Source organism: Haliaeetus albicilla, chromosome 13 (assembly GCF_947461875.1).
Source record: "Haliaeetus albicilla chromosome 13, bHalAlb1.1, whole genome shotgun sequence".
Lineage (NCBI taxonomy): Eukaryota > Metazoa > Chordata > Aves > Accipitriformes > Accipitridae > Haliaeetus > Haliaeetus albicilla.
The window spans coordinates 26358292-26378265 of record NC_091495.1 but is presented as its reverse complement, the minus strand read 5'-3'; the positions used below and the strand labels follow the sequence as shown (position 1 = coordinate 26378265).

The window sequence follows — 19974 nt, the reverse complement described above, 5'->3', positions numbered from 1 at the left end:
GATACAATTGCATGTTTGTAGCTTTCTTCAATGCCTTCTAGCAAATAGAGATCCAGCAGTGCCTGAAAATGAAAAATCAAGAGTTTTTTAAAAACTCCTGTCTTTCATGAATCATTGGCTTTTGGGTGGGGCTTTGGGGGGTTCGTGGCTGTTTTCAGTGAACATAACACTCACGTGTAAACTAGCAGGTGGGTATTTCCCAGTTCCTCCTTCATCTCTCCGCCACAGCTTCTCAACTTGGTCTCCTAACTGGGAAACCATTCCATCAATCATCAAGCAGTCAGAATCCCATTTTCCTCTAGAACAAAAGGTAGCAAGGATTTGGAGAGTCAAACGCTAATGCCAGCCTCTCAGTGTAACAGATCTCCTCCAGTCAAACCAAACAAAAAAAAGCTCCCATGAGGCAAAGAAAGTGACAAACACACAAAGGCATGATTATGACTTGAAACGCACATGAAAGAAATGTCTGAGTCAGATGAAAGACGTCTGTTAGATCATACTGAATTATTAGAGGAGTTCCAAACAGACATCCTGGAAAGCTCCCCTGCTAAGGGACCTTTTCGTTTTCAGGTTCTCTCTTTTGCTGTCTTACTTGTAGTACAAAGGAAGTGTGAACAAAGTTTTTTATGTGCCAGAAATAACCACTCTCCTACTGTCTAACAGAGGAAAGGGAACAGTATCAAAATACCAGGACTATTCTTTAACGCAAGTCTAATGCCTCCCGTTGGAGTGTCCCAATACACAGCTGTGAGAAGACACCACCACGGAAAGTTCAGATTTTGTTCTCAGCATCTCACTTTTGTTACTGAAAAAAAGTTGTTTTCAGAAAGCTGAGCATACAGGTGAAGTTTAGTGTCATCTTAAGCAGCATTTATGTTTCTATGCACATACCCATTATGTTTCTATGCACAGACCATTACAACCATGGATGGGTGAACCTTTAAAAACTGCTTTCTTCACAAGTCCATCGCAATCTTTGGCTGACTGTGACACTACCCTTTAATTTCCCCGTAATAAGAAGCAGAAAGAGCACACTGGAGGTTGTATGCTTCTAAGGAACACCTGAGCCGGTATGTAAGTTACTTGAGAAGTAAGCTAAGTAAGATGAACTTTGAAGTCAATAGCCACTACACCGCAGCTTGCACCTTAACTCATCTTGCAGCATCCTGTTCTTGTTTGCGGTGCCATAGCCTAAGCTTCGTTAGCTCTTTATTTAGTTTTCAGCACAATTTCCAAAGAAAAATCTATTCTCGTCTAATCCAAGGCATATCACCTATATGCTAGTGAGCTAGTGCAGCAAAGAGAGTTCACGTTCAGCAAGTGACTTTTATCCAACAGCCAGTAGAGTGCTAGGTGTGCCAACTACATCGAACTCTGACTATCTCATCAAATCACACAAATGTACTTGTGATTTAGGCCAATACAGTTATTACCCTTGCTCGCTAGTCAATAAACGAGATGAGGTTTGTTTGGGGTTTAAAACTTGCTTTCTTCTCTGTCCAAAACACCTGTTCTGCGAACACCGTGCTTTGCTGAACGGGAGATCGCTGACCCTATCCTGAACACATGACCTTTTTCAGTAGTACCAAATGATACAGATTGGCCGCTGGATTAAGTACGCTACCAAGAAACGATGATGCCAACAAACGGTACTAAGCAGAGGTATATACAAATATTGTAACACAGGAAAGTAACCTCCGTGTTCAAGAGAACGCATGCATCACTGAAGTGAAGAGGATTGCCGGCAACTGCATTAAGCAGAGCAAATACCAGCTGTTGGTAGCAAAGCCACTCACTGCCACTTCTGATTTCGCAGTGGAAGTGTTCTCGAGTTCTCCTGTAAGGCTTACCTTGATAAACGCTCAAGTTTCTGTCGATGACCAGTGTAGTAGCTCTGAATCAGAGGGTAATTGTAGAAAGGTCTACCCAAACGCGCATCATCATCTACAGGCAATAAAGTAAAAGCAAGTTAAAGCAGCAATATCACATTTTGAAACTAAAACGTTTGACTAAAAAGACAGAAGATCATACGAGCTAAGCCTCAAGAAGCACAGGCAAGCCTCCAACTTTGAAAGAAGCCAATCCTCTTTCTGCCTTTGCTAACGGAGCGGTAAGACACAAGACTCAACTCCTTCTTCTCTCAAGTGCCATTTCAAGTTTACAATTGAGGTAGCATTCAGAACACGTACTGCAAGCAGAAGCTCACTACAGAAAGGACAATTCTCAAAGGGAATGGTTTCTTAAACATGTCATGTGAGCATCTGTGAGACAATGAAGGCTGACAATAGACTTTATAATCCACCCAAATAAAGAAGTATTGCCGAGGTGTCTTTTTTCCTCAAGCAATGAATAAAAAGTTCCAAACACGCAGGTAATGCCTTTGCTGTAAAAACAAGCATTCCACTATCTCTGGTGGAATAGTAATTTGTTTAAAATCCCAAGTCTTTCAAGCTGTGGACACAAGCAACTCCTTCAAGTCAGAGGCTTATTGCTCTTTCTAAGGATCGTCCAGGAAAGAAACTGCTTGCATTATTCTGCACTATGTATTTGAAAAAAACAGTAAAATCTCCGTTTCACCAACAGAACTTCAGCACTGACAAAACATTTACAAAAACATGGCTAAGCATGTGTTCATCGGAATCACTTACTGGATAGTCTCCCTGTTACAGTTTATGCTTACCTAAACCCTCTGGAAGGAGACTGGATCGACAGAACCAGATGACCACTCGTGCATACAAAGAAAGGAGGCCAGTTACCACCTGCTTGTTTGTCAAGTCTGTAAAACCTGAAAAAAAGGCATAAGATGATTTTTGTTATCCAATTCCTTTCATTTTTACAAAACCCCCTTCATCATCCCAAATAGAAAGTATAGAAGTAACGCGGTAGAAATCGCGGTCTTTGCATTTCTCACTCTGTGGCACCTTCTTATTTGAAGAAAAAAAACACATTCACCACCAAACCAAAAAAGCAACCCCTACAAAGAACCAGATTCACTAAAGGTTAGAAGAAAAAAAAACTAAAGCCGGAACTATTAAATACACTCATGAATAAGACATTTGTTTTTCACGTAGCGGGGATTTTTACCGTAGCAAAGGGATAGTCTTCTTTTCCCCTCAATATGCCAAGGACAAGTGATAACGTAAAAAGCTACAGAAGCTCAAGTAACTTACTTCACAAGTTACTCATGTGTGCTTCCTTTGTATTTTCTAGCAATTTGCAATACAACATTCGCATGCAATTATGAATTGCTAGCTAAGAATTAAAAGGAATCATTTGCAGCGCTACCACATCCGGTTGCTGGAATCTCCACCCAGCTGCTTACACAGCTTCTTGCTGAATGTAGCCTCCCCTACCCACCTGCATGAACTCCACAACCAACTATTTCCCTGAAATCAACGCATATTAAGTGGTAGTCCCAACTTCTCAGATTTCAGCCCCTTCTCCCAGCTAAATTTGGCTGTCTTCCAATCATCAAAACCAACAGAAGCTCATCTTTCCACACTTACAACTCAAGCATAATTCCAAATCTTAGTAAAACATACCAAAAATTTCATAGATACGATTACAAACCTTTTTCAGTAAGCTCTTGTGCTTCTGTTAGAAAACAGGTTAAGACCGTGCTAAGGTTGCTCAAAAGCAACTGGCAGTGCTGAAGAGACTGTAAGGTCTGCGGGTCAACAAAGTTGCGAGAGCCATCAAACAGCGGAACACCTTTTCAAGAATAAATATTACATCATTAGCCTTCAGAGCAATTTCAGAGTTTCAAAGTACGCTTAAAGAACCCCGTGCAGTACCATATACCGCCACATTCCTGAATAAGCTCAGTTAGAAAGAACCATTTTGTGTTTGCAGAATGACTACACTAGTACTCACATATTTGGTCAAACTCATCTTTTGCATAGATCACTTTCTTCCATGTCCACTCAAGAACAAACTGTAAATTAGCAGCAGAACTTGGCTGCGCTTTAAAAAAAGAAAACAAAAAAGAAATGAATCGACAATTGCAAACTAGAAAAATATATAACGTAAGAACAACGTAAGAAGTATTACCTTCAGATGCCCAATGTTTAATGCATCCAGTCAGCAGTTCTAAAGAACCTGTCTGCACAGCAGCTGACAATACCGCTTCTAACTGCTCCTCCTAAACGTAACCGACAAAATAAACTGAGAATCTTACATGCTTTCAATATCTGAACCAGCAACAGCAAGCGTTTGTTTCTAACTGTACACTCATTCAGACATCACACAGTCCACTAGTACACACGCAGCTAATTCCACATTCCTTTTCTTAACTCTAGCCACAGGCTGCACTGCTTGTTGGTCTGAGAAACACGTTAAGCTTTTCCTCTAACATTTCAACTTACTGAAGGCTGATTCTAACCTTCATTTGCATGCCTCTGCAGTATAGTCTCAGTTTACCGAGTTCCAATTAACTATTTCCGGTAACGTCCTCTGCTAATACCCGTCACGCATTTTGCGCGTAGAAGTTTGCCATCAGGAATGCGTGAAGGGGACAGAGCAAAGACAACGGTGCAACGCTTGCACGGAAACAGGGAAGCTAAGGTCAAGCAGCTTCCTAGACTCTGAAGACATGAAGCAGTTCAGACACCCAAAACTGTATCATTTTCTAAAATGACAGAAGAAGACGTGAAACATTTAAATTCTAATAGGTTTAAATTGTAGGCTGCTCAAATACTGTATTATAATGCAGTGGTAATCCTTGAGAAGGATAACGCACAGCTATGCACAGACGTGCGATTATTAAGTAGCAGCTTATTTCAGCTGGTGTTGTGATACTTCTTTCAGGTGAAATGACCCTTCACAAAATTTTACTTTTGTCTTTTTGTTTTTTTCTTTGTTTGTTTTTTTTTAATGTGTTTTTTTTAAACACATTCAAAAGTAGCTTTCCCTTCTAGGCAAAATCATTACATTCAAAGCAATTTCTACACATTGGAATACACATATGATATGTCCATCTTTTTCTGAAAACGGGTTTCAGACAAGGAAACACACCAGATACTACTTACGGTGGCAAACAAAACTCCAAACCCAGCTTCTTGACCCTAATTCTGAAATTTGTCTTACAAACTTTCAAAAGAAACCCCTGCTCAAATGCATAACAAGTCTCTCAACGGTATGGCCACAATTCAGCAAAGGTTATTAAAACACGTCTTGATTGCCCAAGCTATTTCCAAACCGGAGCTGACATCAGAACATCCCATTTAAGAGTCTACGTCAGGCTTGCAAAATAAGCAGTCTATGGGCTAGGGCAGCTTGCCAAGAAACTTATTTTAGCTACCACACTGTGCAGAAGTGTTATTTGCCTTAACGCATTTCCACAAATCTGGTGAACGATCCAGTAGGCAGGAAGATGAGGGCAGTGAGAAGACCGCTCTCCCCTTCCTACTAATGGCTCCACTGTGTGACGACTAGCTAGCTAATCGTTTAGCTTAGATCCTGCCTGGGTGAAGAGGGGCTGTTCATCACAAAGGCTCCGTCTCTCATGAAACTCTTCAGATGAGAGAGAAAGGTTGGTGCACTGCAAATGGAAAACCTGTGACGAGGGGGGTGCAGTCACTATGGTGGGACAAAGCAGAGAGAAGATAGTGGGTGTCATGAGATAAAGGCAATTCAGGCATTGCAGCAACAAGGGGGCAGTCTAAGCAGAGTAAATTGGGCTACGAGGCTACAGAGGTGAAGATCTGCTTTGAGAGGCTGCAGGAAAGCCTACTGATGAAGGGAAGATGAGGGGGAGCGGTGATGAAGTTGTCGGGCAGAGCTGACGAGAGTAATTGTTTACCACAGCCCAATTCCTTGGAAGCAAGTGATCACGTCTAGTGCAGCAAGCTGATGTTTGCAACAGCTCGCATCCGAGTGAGACACCCCCATAGTCAGCTACTGCACTGAACATAATGCTTTGAGAAACCGATGGGGTGAAGGTTGTTGTGAGGGAAAGATGCTTTATGGTGCGCATGACCAGCACTGCCTGCACGCTTCCTTGTGCGTATCTGTGGCACGGAATTAAGAGATGGGTCTCTCAACGCAGATCTCTTAGTGCTGCCCCCACTCAAACTCGCTAGTTTGGATTGAAGAATACTGTAACTTCTGCTAACTCAAGTCAACACCTGCATTTCAACGCAACTTGCAAATAACAGGAAAATCAGATTATCATGTCTTGTAGCCTCTACAGCCCTGTCAGACAAGATGGATGTATTCCCCCCTTGATTCCCTGATACGCACTCACCTGACTCAAACTGGATGGCTGGACATCAACGCATGTTGGAGACAGCAAGCCAGCTACAAGACACCTGTTGTAGCTATCATGAATGGCTTCACTTATTAAAGGACCACGTTTCTTTAAAAAATTCAAGGCCTGAAACATTAATCAAAAACTACGGATTAAGACAGCAGTATTATTCAGTCACTAAGGTTCTGAATAATCGCTAAGAGAAATAATACAAATGTTCACTTAAGCTGTTAGAAAGCTTGCATCAGTAAGCACTACCATGTAGAGTCTTAAAGACGGCAGCCAAACTAACCGCTACGGTTTATAAAAAATATCCTGTAAAACAAAAGGTCAGCCCTTGCAATGCTTAATTAAGTATTCTCTAGCTTCTCTGTCAATACACAGACCTCTTTTTACCCTGAACACTGACACAAAATATATTCTATCTAAGCTAAAGCTAGCACACAACTTTAAATCACACTTTGGAAGACCCTTTCTGTGCTTGTTTGTGCAGAAGTTGATTTATGTTGGAAACACTTAGTGAGCTGAAATTTAATTCAAATTTATTTGTCACAGGCTGTGCAGTGGCTTGGAAGTTTTAAGTCGGCCAAGTGCGGGAGAAAAAAAAAAATCATTTCTTCTCAAACAGTTAAGTAACATTCCATTTTCTCCATTCTGCCCTCCTTTTTCAAGTTAATCGGGCATCAAAACCCTAACTCAAGACTATGGAGGCAGTTCCACTGATGGGTAATGCAGAAGTAACAGCCTTCCCCAACTTCCCCAACATTTTTGTTCTTGCTCCTACAGCAACGTTGTGTTCCGCTCTAGACATTCAATCCCTCAGCGTGCTTCAACAGGAGACAGTGGTAGTTTTACAGTCCCAAGAGTGGACCTAAAATGTTACCATTTGCGTAAAACTGGCAGGACACAATTGCAATCATGCGTGTGGATGGGCAGGATGGGCGTAAAATGGTCTCCGACACTGAAAGCAGTGCAATAGAAAACATAGGAAAGGTTCATCTCTTGCCATTCTCAATAAAGATACAGTAAAAGATCACCTCCTTCTGGAAGCCGATGCAAGTCATACGAACAACTCCGGAGTTCAGCAAGCACGTACCATCTGCAGAGACAATGAACGTTTGACAGCCTTCCATACTCTCGCACTTAGCTTATGACCAGTTTACGTTTTGTAAATAGCAGTATCCGGAAAGCTGTCACTGAGTACCCATTTTCTTCATCAGATCACTTCCAAACTTATTTTTTTGAAAATAATTACTGCGTGTAGAAATTTTATCTCTAGTGCTATCGAGGTGCTCTGCTCTGAGCTTCAGTTCAACCTCATTTCATTTGATGACCATCACCACTTCACAGGCTACATTACAAAAGCACCAAACCCCAAAACTCAGCAGACTGTCAGATATGTGTCACAGTATTAAACACCTTGCTAGTACAACGTAATCAAGGGTTGGGCTTGTGGGCGTTTGGGGCTTTTTGGTTTTGGATGGGTTTTGAGTGACAAACAATGAACAGGAGAACCAATAAATGGCATTTGACCTCACTTTAAGCTTATCACTACCAAAAGCAGTGAAATACCTACCAAAATTGTAGGAGCTTGGATGAAAAAACTGCTCAGGTGGTGGATGAGAAAGAGCAACTCCCCGACTTAGACTCCGCTCGTGTACCAGAATATCCAAAATGGGGTTTGGAGAAGTCATGCTTATTACAGCATCCAGTGACCACAACGCAAAATAGGGGCAATCATGAAGGAGTTCTTCTGGCCTGAAAGCAAGCAAGTGCATAAGCTAAACACCGACTTTCAAATGATTGATTTGCAGGGATATTGAAAACAACTTAATAAAAATATACCTTAGTGAATCTGGCATTTGAGCATGATACCAGCGATTAATGTCAAATACACCCAAGTAAGCAGATGCTTTTCCCTGACCACATGTATTCACTTGCCAGCTGAAGAGTGATACACTGGTGTCAGGCGATATTACTGTAAAAGACAAGACATTGTTTCTTGTTTGTAGAAAATAACGCTATAGCTGATATGTTTAAAACACCACTTCCTATTTTGGCTTAATTCTGTTATATCACTCACGAAGCACAACACTCACTGAGAACAACAAAAAAAATTTACGGAATAGCAAACATCTCTGTGACAGGTTTCAGTCATACTGCCCCTTCTTCTTGTATCACTCAGCAGGCACTACTAATTTCCAGATTGGACTCAATTACAGGTTTTAAGAATAGCTCCTTTCCAGCACATTCAGAATGAACGAACACAATTATCACACAAAATAAATACAAAAACCCCAAACCCAACAAACGGGAAATTGGAATAAAGATTTTAACATAAAACATTCACAACGTTATACTCCAGTTCTCTCAATAAGTGGAATGGTTTGTCCTCTCTGGGGAGAACGCATTCTCCAGATGTAAGCAAAGGATGTGGTATATCATTTACCCTAGCAGAGTAAGGAAGAAGGCGACAGTTTGTTTGTTTGTTTGGCAAAATGTTTCTCTGTTCTCTGCTGAATTCATCATTACGTTTAGGGATCCTCACACACTTTACTATGTTTCATTGTGAACATCTGTGCCGCTTCCGTTTTGTAGCTGCTGCAAGTGCCTTTGAAGATACCAATTATTTTCATAATTCAGAAGACAGCTTCATTGCTAGCCTCAACCCACATCCAACAGCAGCTCATGTGTGCCTAGAACTTAACTCGAACACATTCTGAATAAAAGCTAATTAGAAACCATCAGAGAAATTACAGGTATTTCTCCATGCCTCATGCTTCATAAAAAGGAGACAGAAAGGGGGTTTGCTGTTCTTATTTTGGTTTGGTTGGGTTTTTTTTTTTCGGCTGTGGTGGAGTGGTGGTGTGTGTTTGTTTTTAACAAGCTTTTAGGAGGCACTCTCCTCAGAAACGTGACACAAGTGGAGAAAATCCAACGGTGTTTTTGTTAGATTTTGACACACTGTTGATAGAGGATGGCATCACAAAAGAGATGCAAGTTGCCGCTTCAGGACTAAGTCAAAGATGATAAACAGAAGTAGCCTAGAAAGATCATGCAAGTGTCTTCTTTGTAAACATCATACATCAGTAAAGGCCAGTAAGAAGAGAGGGAAGGTGAATAATGCAGTCAAAACAAAGGGCCATGGAAGTTATCACTGCAGCAGGCTCAGAAATATGGTCAGAGCATAAGTGAATTTGTAAACCCAGAGACGGACATTTAATTATTGCAAGATAATGAAAGACATCGTAAGAGTTGTAACTGTGTATATGGACAAGGAAAGCTATTGCTTTAAGAACCTGCAGGTGTAGGAACCTATTAGATTTAGAGAGGAAGAAATGGACAGGCAGATCGTAGAATCATAGAGTCGCTTAGGTTGGAAAAGACCTTTGTGTTCATCGAGCCCAACCCTAAACCCAACTGCCAAGTCCACCACCAAACCACGGCCCTAAGCGCCACGTCTCCCTGTCTTTTAAATACCTCCAGGGATGGCGACTCAACCCCGGGCAGCCTGTTCCAATGCTTCGTAACACAGTCAGTGAAGAAATTTTTCCTAATATCCAACCTGAACCTCCCCAGGCGCAACTTGAGGCCATTTCCTCTCGTCCTACCACTTGCTACCTGGGAGAAGAGACCAACACTACACCTCGCTACAGCCTCCTTTCAGGTACTTGTGGGGAGCGGTAAGGTCTCCCCTCAGCCTCCTTTTCTCCAGGCTAAACAACCCCAGTTCCCTCAGCCACCCCCGTAAGACTTGTTCTCCAGACCCTTCACCAGCTCTGTTGCCCTTCTTTGGATGCGCTCCAGCACCTCAATGTCTTTCTTGTAGCGAGGGGCCCAAAGCCAGGCAGCTTTCCAGCCACTCTTTCCCAAGCCTGTAGTGTTGCATGGGGTTCTTGTGACCCAAGAGCAGGACCTGGCGCTTAGCCTTGATGAACCTCATACAGTTGGCCTTGGCCCATTGAGCCAGCCTGGCCAGATCCCTCCACAGAGCCTCTGTAGACCCTCAAGCAGATCAACACTCCCACCCAACTTGGTGTCATCTGCAAACTTACTGAGGGTGCACTCAATCCCCTCGTCCAGATCATTGACGGAGATATTAAACAGAACTGGCCCCAATACCGAGCCCTGGGGAACACCACTTGTGACCGGCCACCAGCTGGATGCAGATGCAGATGCAGACATAGGTTGGAACAGGGAAAGAAAAATTCAGGTAACACTCCTAAGCCATGGGGAGCATCATCTTACTGTTCAAAGACGACAGCTGGAGGAATAAAACGACTGACAAGCTTCATGCAGGTGACCCCACCATACATCGCTATAGCATGTCAGCAAGCATAAAATACAACTTATTTTTTCCGTTAAAGAAGTCCCCTATAACTTAAGCACCCATTTTTTCTTTTTAAATAAGCCCAACAAGCTAGTCTGTAAAGGTATTCAAGACTCACAGACTGGGGTACAGAACAGCATTCATTGCTTAGATTCCAAAACTACTTATTTTAGAATAACCAAACAGGGACATTAGAACAAACCTGCACTAACGCTATCCTCTCCGTCGACACGTCTGGGAAGTTTTTCTACAGTCTGACAGCTAAGTAATTTAATATCGCTGGCCTGCCCGCTCAAGGGAAAGACTCCACCTGTGAGACCTAAACTGTATCTTTCGACACAGTATTCCAGACCCTGGGGAAAAAATAAAAGGAGAGAGAAAAGGTCATTTTGAGATAAAAACATACATTATAGCGAAATACGAAAGAATGTATATATGTATAATATAATATGCATATTGTACCGTATATTTCCCATGAGCTTACTTCTGATGGCAAATAGAAACTACATCTGACATGCAAGAGAATGAAGCGTCAAATAGTAACGGGCTTTGCACATTTTCAGAATTTAGCATTTCCCTAGCTAAAATTTGCTCTGAAGTATGCACAGTTCATTCTACTTTATCAAGTAACTTTGGAAGTAACAGACATGTGCAGAGTAGATAGGAAAAATCTAAACCATCTCTTTGAAACACTAGCATGAAGCCTAAGCAAAGAATCCCATTTTCATTACAGAAGGAATAATCACCAAACACAGTTTATAATAAAAGATGTCCTGAACAGGTCCACCATGCCAAAAGACCCTTTCGCCAGATAAAGTACTACAACTCCATCAACCTCTTAGAGACGAATTTTAACCGCTAGAAATTTCAACTTTTATTCATCTGTGAAGAGCCAGTCCCCCCCCAAAGTTAGGGCTGAGGGGAAGGGAAAAAAGATATCAAACGACTCCTGCCTAAGACAACTTCTGAAGCAAAACAGCGTATTTTAAATTCTCCGCTGGGGCAAGCAAATCTAAGTTAAGGAACTCCACTGCGTGGAAGATGTTAAATAATGACTTTGTTGACCCGTAAAATCTGAAGACAGTTTTCAAATGAGATGCACTCGTCAGACTCTGATGTGGACGTGGAGGCTGTATACTCTATCCACCTGCAAGCATCATGTAGGACAAATGTAAAGGTGCGCTCCATGACCATGGCTGGATGCACTAGATTTCAAGCTTTCTTTCAAGCTTCTGTGAACTCTCTTCAACGAACAAGGGTCAACAGTAGATTCCTCCTCCTTTACTCCAATTTGGCCTGGCAATTGGGAACAACTCTTAAATTTTCTGCCACGGAAGACGGACAAGAAACTTGACTCAGCCAGTCACGCAGGCAGACAGTCATGTAGTACTGACCAATCTGTGACTACAGGGAAGTATTCCGACACTCCAAGTGTCCTCTGCAGAACACAGATCCTGTACTAATGCTTCTTCTGGGTTTTTTTCCGGGGGGTGGGAGTTGTTTGGGGGGTTTTTTGGCAGTAGGTGTTAGCAAGTCTTGGTATGAAGCTACATGTGGGAGTGGCTCATCTGGAAGCTAGCTGAAGAACCTGACTTTTCCCCCCAGAGGTCCAGCTGTTTAGTTCTCTCTTCAACTACCTTGTGAGATTGGTTCCTGTTTCAACCTTGCACAACGCTCATCACAGGAACGCAGGAACAGCAGGGGAGTAAAATATCTCAACGGCAGAGACTGGTGCCTGACACCTCTTAGAAGCCTGTGAATGTATTACTGGTTGCACTGTCTGTAGAGGGTTAAAAGTCTTACACTAATGACACCACAGCTTTCTCAGGTCACAAACGCAAACCACATTATTTAATCACTTTGTGTGCTTTTTTTAAAACTGGAAATTTTAGTAGACCCATTTTTCAAAGCTGCTGAAACATTTCAACCCTCTGAGGTGAAATCTGGCACTCGTCACACCTTTTTCAGGAAAATAAGATGGCCAAGACAAAGCATTGACAAATAGTAAAAGGTCCCCCATTTTAACATTAAAGCGTTGAGACAGAACAAAGTAGCCACGCAAGGAATGGATATCGACGACTGGGTTTTCTTCCAAAGCAGCACACAGTACAAGGTATTGTCTTTGCCACCGCTAAGACTGTAGCTACAAATAACTTTTTTTAAAAGAGGATAAAGCAAAGCAGAAGTTCAAAAGTGAAACTGGAGAACGATTAAAGCATCTTTCTCCTGTCGACCTGCCAAAGTGCTTAGAGCACTACAAGAGATGCAGCAGTATAAAACATGCCCAAGAAGACTCAGCAAAAGATTGGGTTTTCGGTCACCTCTGAATTTTGATGGTAAAAACCACCCCTGACAACTTAACTGATACTCACATAGACAAAATCACTATTTTCATCTTTTCACATACGTGCACGCCTTACCTCATACATGACTTGTCCCGGGGCCAAGCGTTTTCTGTCACCAAATGCTAACTGCAACAGATGTAAACTCACGACATCACCTTCACTGGAAAAGGTAGAAATTATGACATTTGATTACAAAGCTGCTTTAGAGGCCTTGTTATCATTTTACTAGATCTAGACTGATGTTTTCTTGCTGAAAAGTAAAACACCACTTCCCAAACCATCAGATAACTGGTCACGTGCAGCCGCTACAACACAAAGGAGGACATTTGGACACTAACAGCTTCAGGGGCAAATGCTAACCATAGAATTTGAAAGCTTTAATATGTTGTATGGACTACAAATTGTTGCTTTAAAGTCAAACTTAAAAAGGCTGCCACTCTGTGAACGGCTGAGCTGATTAAATAGCTTGCTGATGCTGAAAGAGAGAGATCTTTCTCCCCTTCCCTTCCCTTCCTTTCCCTTCCCTTCCCACCCCATCAAAGTTCCAGCCCCTCTCTTGCATACACACACTGCACCCTTCCACATACTGATTCGGGTCATTAGCCCAGCAGGAAACCATTGACTTTGCTGCTGAACAGTGATCGGTCTCTGCCACTGCCAGGTGAGCTGACCTGGCTCACAAAGGCTCCAAAGACGGCGCAAGTTGGCACAAGGTAATCCGCAATACTGTCACCTCCCTCCTTTAGGGGCAGCCGGCTGTCATATCGGCACGTTTAGCGCTCGAGATCTGCAGCCCCAAGTACTTTTAATGGTATTTTAATACCACGGTGCGAGTACCAAACAAATGGTGAAGCAGTCCTCAAGAAACAAAGGAAATCGTTTAAGAATGCAAGCACAAAAATACAGCCACTGTTGCTTTGCCTTCTTTCAGAAGGTAGGCACTAGTAGGTCCCTCTTCACATCTGTTAAATCCTGTAAAAATTGCAGTGTAAGCTTAACACCTTCCACACCTGAGAGAATCTCCTGCACAGCTACATAAACAAAACAAATATACATGTATCAACGGTATGTGAACAAAGATACAAAAAAATTTAAATGCAGTCAGTGGCTTATAGTAACTTTTTATTCACCTGTCTTGTGTAGACTGAACAGCCCACAAGTAGCAACAATTGCGAGGATCATTCTCAGGCTCCTGAAAAGTAACAGCATAGACAGGAATCCTTCCTCCTTCAAGCTGAGAGTGGTGCCTACGTGGTTGGGGGAAAAAAAAAAAAAAAAAAAAAAAGAAAGAAAAAATGAAAAAAAAAAGGAAAAGGGGAAAAGAGAGAAAAATAAAAACCTGTGAGCCTACGATGGGCCCTAACTGTTTGTAGAAGGGTAGAAGCATCTTCTGAGAAAAAAGCTTATCCTTCCATGCTTATCCTCAAAGTACAGAAGGTCATACTTCCATCTCAGACAAGTGAGTCAGGGAAGCGACTACTTTTTATGCAACAGTCAAGAGCTGAGGAAATTACTGTCCATCAAATGCAATAACCTGGGGTTATATCCTCCTCCGCCTAGGGAGGAAGAACAGAAATGATTACTTCAGCTGCCAGGCAAAAGACTGTTCCTCCTGTTCCAGCCGACTTCAATATTGAACTTAAAATGCAGCCTATCTTCTGAACAAATTTAAGACAGTGCCAAACCACAAGTACTTGCTCATTTCTTTACTCGGATGCTACGTAAAGCATTTTTCCTCCAGACTTCTGAACCTTACGTGTACCTTCACAATCTATTCTTGCCACCCAGTTAGTCCTCCACTGTCTATTTATGCATCCAACAGTTTCTGGTGAGTCACTGCAGGTTTGCTTAAGCCAATCCCTATCTGAATTTGGTCACATATTTCACGTGTGATTGCCCTTTGGCAGATATAAAATCGTCTCTTAATTTTTCTATTGCTTCTAGATTTACATGCCCCTTATCCTCGTCTCCAAGTGTTCCAAGCAAATTTTCATTCACACGCAACGTTGCCTCGGAATGGGTCAGTCCCCTGTTTTGGACAAGGCTGACATGTAGGAAAGAGTATCTTTTCAGGCACGGATCAGCTATTGATTTTTCGTGTCTCACTAGTTTCATCCTGGACACTTTAAAGAATATTATCACCAAACCCACATTATTAACATATGTAAGCTTCTCAATGTATGCCCTAATTGCAGTAGCTGGTTCTGAAAAATCATTCCTAAAATCTGGTTCATCAAAACACACACATTTCCTGGCTTCACTGAACACTACTGATCGGACAAAGCGTCTTATAAAAATGAGCTCTATCGCATCCTAAACTGCTTGACGTAACCCAAAGAAGCATGCTTTCCACAATCCCTCGAGCCACAGGCACAAGAAGGAAAACAATCCTAGTCCACTGGGGAGAAGGCGGTCCACTTAATCCACGTATGACTTTTCATAGTTATTTCAGAAGAGGATTTCTAAACATTCCAAGACTATACCCAAAATTTCAGTCCCTAAAAAAGTTCTCTTTCATGAACATGCTTCCGTAAGCAAACAATTGAGACCCCTGCACCTCCGGGCATGGCCAGGTGTAAAGGCCTACTTACTCCCTCTTCAAAGTTTTCATATTCCACAGTGACAGGCAGCCATCTGAAAAACCCACAACGAGCTGATTGCTTCTGCTTATGTAGTACAGCGTTGATATTGCTGTTCCTGAAGGATTTTGTAGTTGAAAGCAGAGATGTCTCCCTTCTCTGGTCACAGCTTCTCTTCTTTGTGGAACTTCAGCAGGAATTCTAGTGACAACTTCTAGACCTACACACACAAAACCACGCCATGAATTAATGCGTCAGGCCATTTAGGCTGCATTTTGAACACTGACGTGACAACACGTCTCATCCAATTCTACTGGCCCAGGCAAAATACCCATTTATGCAACGCTTTCTTTTGTATGTTTCCAAAGAACAGAAGAACTCTCTGATCGGACAGGTATTCTCACTCGTATTTTAAAACCAGGTAAAAGCGTAACCTTCCTAGACAAATTCTTCCCGGACTCTGTAAATCAAGCGTTTGGGCCTCATGATGAAGCTGTCTGAAGCGACACCAACTCCTGAAGCCACTCTTGTAATAGCCAAAACAGCGTATGCAATCCGAATATGCAAATTAGAGATTTCAGTCATCCAAATGCACGGTTTTTGACAAGTCGGATTCATTTTAACAAGCAAGCCTAAAATTTGCCCCAAGTCAATTCACAGAAGCAGAAGAACATTCCCAAGAAATAGGGCGCCTCTGACACAACTTCCTCTCAGGCAGCTGCACTGACTCACGTGGTAAAATTCCTACACCTCACTGGCAAGCATCATAGTGACATACGGATCTTGGTGGCAGGGGGGCATTTATAACATTAGGAGGAGTATTAAGCCACTCCCATTTTTAATCAGGTCAGGACTATACCAAGTCAAACCGCCATCTGTAACCAGCAGTCAGAAATGCCTGCACGCTAGTGTCTTCCAAGTGGGATGCATATTGTTTATACACAAGTTTTCTTACTCTCAAATTCAAGTTTAAAAACTGCAGGCTTACCCGATGCTTCTATTTCATTCTGACTGCAAGAGAAATCATCCAAACAAAGGTCCACCAGAAGCAGATGACCAACATCTGTAGCCACTGCTGCCACTCCAAAGAGCCATCGCAGACTCTGATGTAGGTGCCGAGTGTTCACGCTGGGTCCTCCGTGATTAGTTATGGGTTCTATAGCAGTTACCTACAGGAAAACTGCAAGCTAGCATTTAAGCTGTTTGACAAGCTAAACAGAAATCATTCAAAAGTGAAGCCGGAATTAGCACATCAGAAACAAGAAAGTAAATACAGAGGACCACAAGACTTAAAAGCAAAGCATTGTTTCCAGTTATATCAAGAAAAAAACAATATAGTGAATCTTGATGTTCTATTAACTTGCACTGATTCTTGTTCACATTAAGATAATGAGACTAGGGGACATTACATCATCGGACTTCCTGGCTTATAGAAGACAGAAAAAAATGAGTAACATTCCACCAGCCTCTCCCATCTACACAAACACAATATTCAATAAGCAGAGATTCAAGGACTGCAGGTTGAAAGTCAATCTTTCAACAATCCGTCAGGTAACTCCCTAACGGCTCTTCTTTCCTACCCTAAGTCAACATAAAAATCTGTTCTGCTCTAAAGCCACCTGCTTGCTAGTCTGAGATTCAGGGGAATGTGTCTAAGTCATTTACAGCACAACTACGGAAGTTTCAGGTATTTTAAAGACAGTATTTCTAACGTATATAGAAACCAAGCATTTCCGAAATGTACGTTACAGACACTGGGAACAGCGGGGGTTTTTTTTCTTTTTCACTCTGGCCAATAAAAGATAGTTCTCAATGCCTTTTTGTGGCAGTGGAGAATTAGGTAACTATGTGCTCTACCATAAACCCAGAAAACTTGTTTTACGATCAGTAAGCTCAAAAGATAACGGTACCGTTAAGCCCAAGAGTCTGCACCAGGGCTCTCTTGACTGGATACTCTGAAGTGACAGTCTGCACTAATGCAAGATAGAAAAAATACCGCCTACAAAGAGACGCTCCAAAGCTTCTCCTGAAACAGGATTACGCAGCACCTGACAACGCAAAAGCTTCGTTCCTCCGATTAAAGTGGACGTACCCTTCCTGGGAGAACAACTGCTTTAACCACTCTCGATATTCCAAGGTCGTACAGACAGAGAACACTTCCCTCTGCTTCTTCCAACCCAACCAGCAGTCCCGTTCTCTTCTGCCAGGAAAAATCCTTTACCACACGAATGGTGGGAGGCTGTTTCTTTACTCCACGGAAACGGTAAGCAGAGCGCCGCTCTCCCGTCACAGAGCTCACTACCTCCAGTTGAGGACCACACGCCAACCATGCCAAGCCGTTTCTCCCTGTAAGAGAAAAGAAAGCTGACTAAAGCAAATTTCCAATACAAGACTGAAAACAACTGAAAAATCACAGCCACTGCCCCTTTCCTTCAATAAAAGTACCCAAAAGGGAAGACCGACTTCCCTAGTTGTGGTCAATTATTCAAAATCACCCATGGAGATCCTCCAGCACAACCTCTCAATATCAACAACCTTATTCTTTTGCATTTCTACTTGTCATTCCCGCACCGAAGGATTTTGACTGTTTGGGATGAAGATGACAACATATCGATCTAGAGTCTTCATCCCATATTCGGCTTGTTTTGGCTAGAAATCGTCTAAATACACACGGGAATACGAGTCTTAAAGCACACTTCAAAGATAACAAATCTAAACCAATTCATTTCTAGTTTATTAATTTTACTTGACACACGCCTACTTGGGGCAGGGATTTGGACGGCAGCAAGAAATTATCGTCAAATGGGCACTGCGTGAGTAAATCTAATCTTTTACACGGGCTGACGACAGAAAGAATTTAACACATTTTGTTTCACTGAACAAACTCGGAGGAAGTATTAACTCAATTACTGCACTTTCAGTCAGGTAGATGGATTCCACCTGGTCTAACAGAGCCTAGACAACCAGATAGGCACCCAGCTAGCTCTACTTGCGGATCACCTAGGAAGTCAACTACCTAATCTGCTTAGCCACTTTCAGCAGCTCTCCCTGGGTACTCATCTGCACCCTGTTAAATACGTCGGAAATATGGCTGCAGCGCTTAACAGTGTTATCCTCTTCCTTTGCTGTTTGTATTCAGACTAGGAAAAGAAAAAGCGGGGGGGGGAGGGGCGCGCCTCTGTAACGTTGTAGAAGAAGAACTAGTTCGGCATGTGGTGTTATGATGGTCGTAGAGCTTGAGCTGGTACAAATAAATAGGGCCCAAAACAACACTGTTACTTTTTTGAAAACTGCCTTTTATTTAATTAAAAATTGAGTGAGCACGACATTGAGGAAGGCCCGCTGACTCAGCATGCTTAACTAAATTATTTTAATAGCACAAGACTGGTGAAGGTTGCTGTAATTTCAAAGTTTAACTATACTAGTTTTAAGGGTTTACTATTAGCATTTGTAATAGTTAAAACTTCCTTCCTGTTCTCTCGAAACCTGATGCATCTTAACAGCACCAGCCTGACACAGTCGATACTGTGACCCTGTGCTTCAGGTAACCTCCAGGCAATAAGAACTTCAGACCGAGACCAAATTTAAAGCAGAATGCTCACCTCCAGAAAACTTCCCGCTCAGCACAGAACCTAGGGTTATCTCATCTTCCCCAAGTGCCTGAGTAGTCACCTCTGGAAACTGCAGCAGACTGCTCGTTACCTGAGCTGATAGGTCTCGCATTCTTCACTGTAAATAAAGAAAAAAAATGCAAAAACAGACTCATGTCAGCCATAACTGAGATGTGCTTTTTGAGATTGACAGAAGTTTCATCAGTATGCCGCAAGTAATCTCCTATACAGCTCCTGTAGCTCTTTTCCTTCAAAAAATGCCACTCAGGACAGTTTTTGATCTCACAGCAGAGCAAAAGGAGAATCCTTTTACTTTTCGAATGCCTATGAGATCACCAACAAAAAGTGACACAGGGGTATTGATAAGGTCAATAACAGGAAAAAAAAACAATACACCGAGTTCAAGTCTACTCAGACAGGTTAGTAAGATGTGATGTGAGAAAAAGCATATTTCAATTAGCACTGCAGTAAGAGGTATGAGTTTCCATTTGTCCTTGCTCTTGATTTTGTACCTCATTATTTATTGCCAATTGTCTTCTAGTAGATTTCGGGCATCATTTGTGTCTCGTTCACTTCTTGCGTGTTTATTTTGAACTTTAAGGAATACTACATTCTTAACTACCTTCACTCTCAAACTCTTCCAGAAAATGTACTGTTGATGTTTCCACATGACAAGCGATACAGACTTTCATAGCTCATCAGCTGGAAAGTAGTTTTCCATACACTTATCACCTGAACATAACACAGCACCTTAAAACACGGATTCTTTTCTACACTTAAATCCCCATATTCCTTATTCCAGTCCTTTCCTTCCTATTGCCAGTCCTTATCACATCTCTGCACTATTTTACAAAAACTTTGA

The 19974-nt window shown here is 42.1% G+C and overlaps 1 protein-coding gene across 1 annotated transcript in view; it reads right to left on the bottom strand.

The window, feature by feature from the left end:
• LOC138688801 (protein ELYS-like) overlaps positions 1-19251 on the bottom strand; it is a 37963-nt gene extending 18712 nt beyond the window's left edge. The window contains exons 1-18 of the mRNA XM_069801325.1: positions 19104-19251; positions 17594-17847; positions 16490-16670; positions 15514-15721; positions 14053-14169; positions 12998-13082; positions 10780-10930; positions 8093-8225; positions 7824-8005; positions 7285-7346; positions 6245-6373; positions 4051-4141; positions 3874-3963; positions 3571-3711; positions 2681-2785; positions 1851-1944; positions 175-298; positions 6-62 (exon numbers count right to left, since the gene is read on the bottom strand). Of these exons, the coding sequence (XP_069657426.1) occupies positions 6-62; positions 175-298; positions 1851-1944; positions 2681-2785; positions 3571-3711; positions 3874-3963; positions 4051-4141; positions 6245-6373; positions 7285-7346; positions 7824-8005; positions 8093-8225; positions 10780-10930; positions 12998-13082; positions 14053-14169; positions 15514-15721; positions 16490-16670; positions 17594-17847; positions 19104-19224 (2325 nt within the window). The 5' untranslated portion in view covers positions 19225-19251. The remainder of the gene's footprint in view (positions 1-5; positions 63-174; positions 299-1850; positions 1945-2680; positions 2786-3570; positions 3712-3873; positions 3964-4050; positions 4142-6244; positions 6374-7284; positions 7347-7823; positions 8006-8092; positions 8226-10779; positions 10931-12997; positions 13083-14052; positions 14170-15513; positions 15722-16489; positions 16671-17593; positions 17848-19103) is intronic.
• Between the last annotated feature and the right edge of the window lie 723 nt (positions 19252-19974).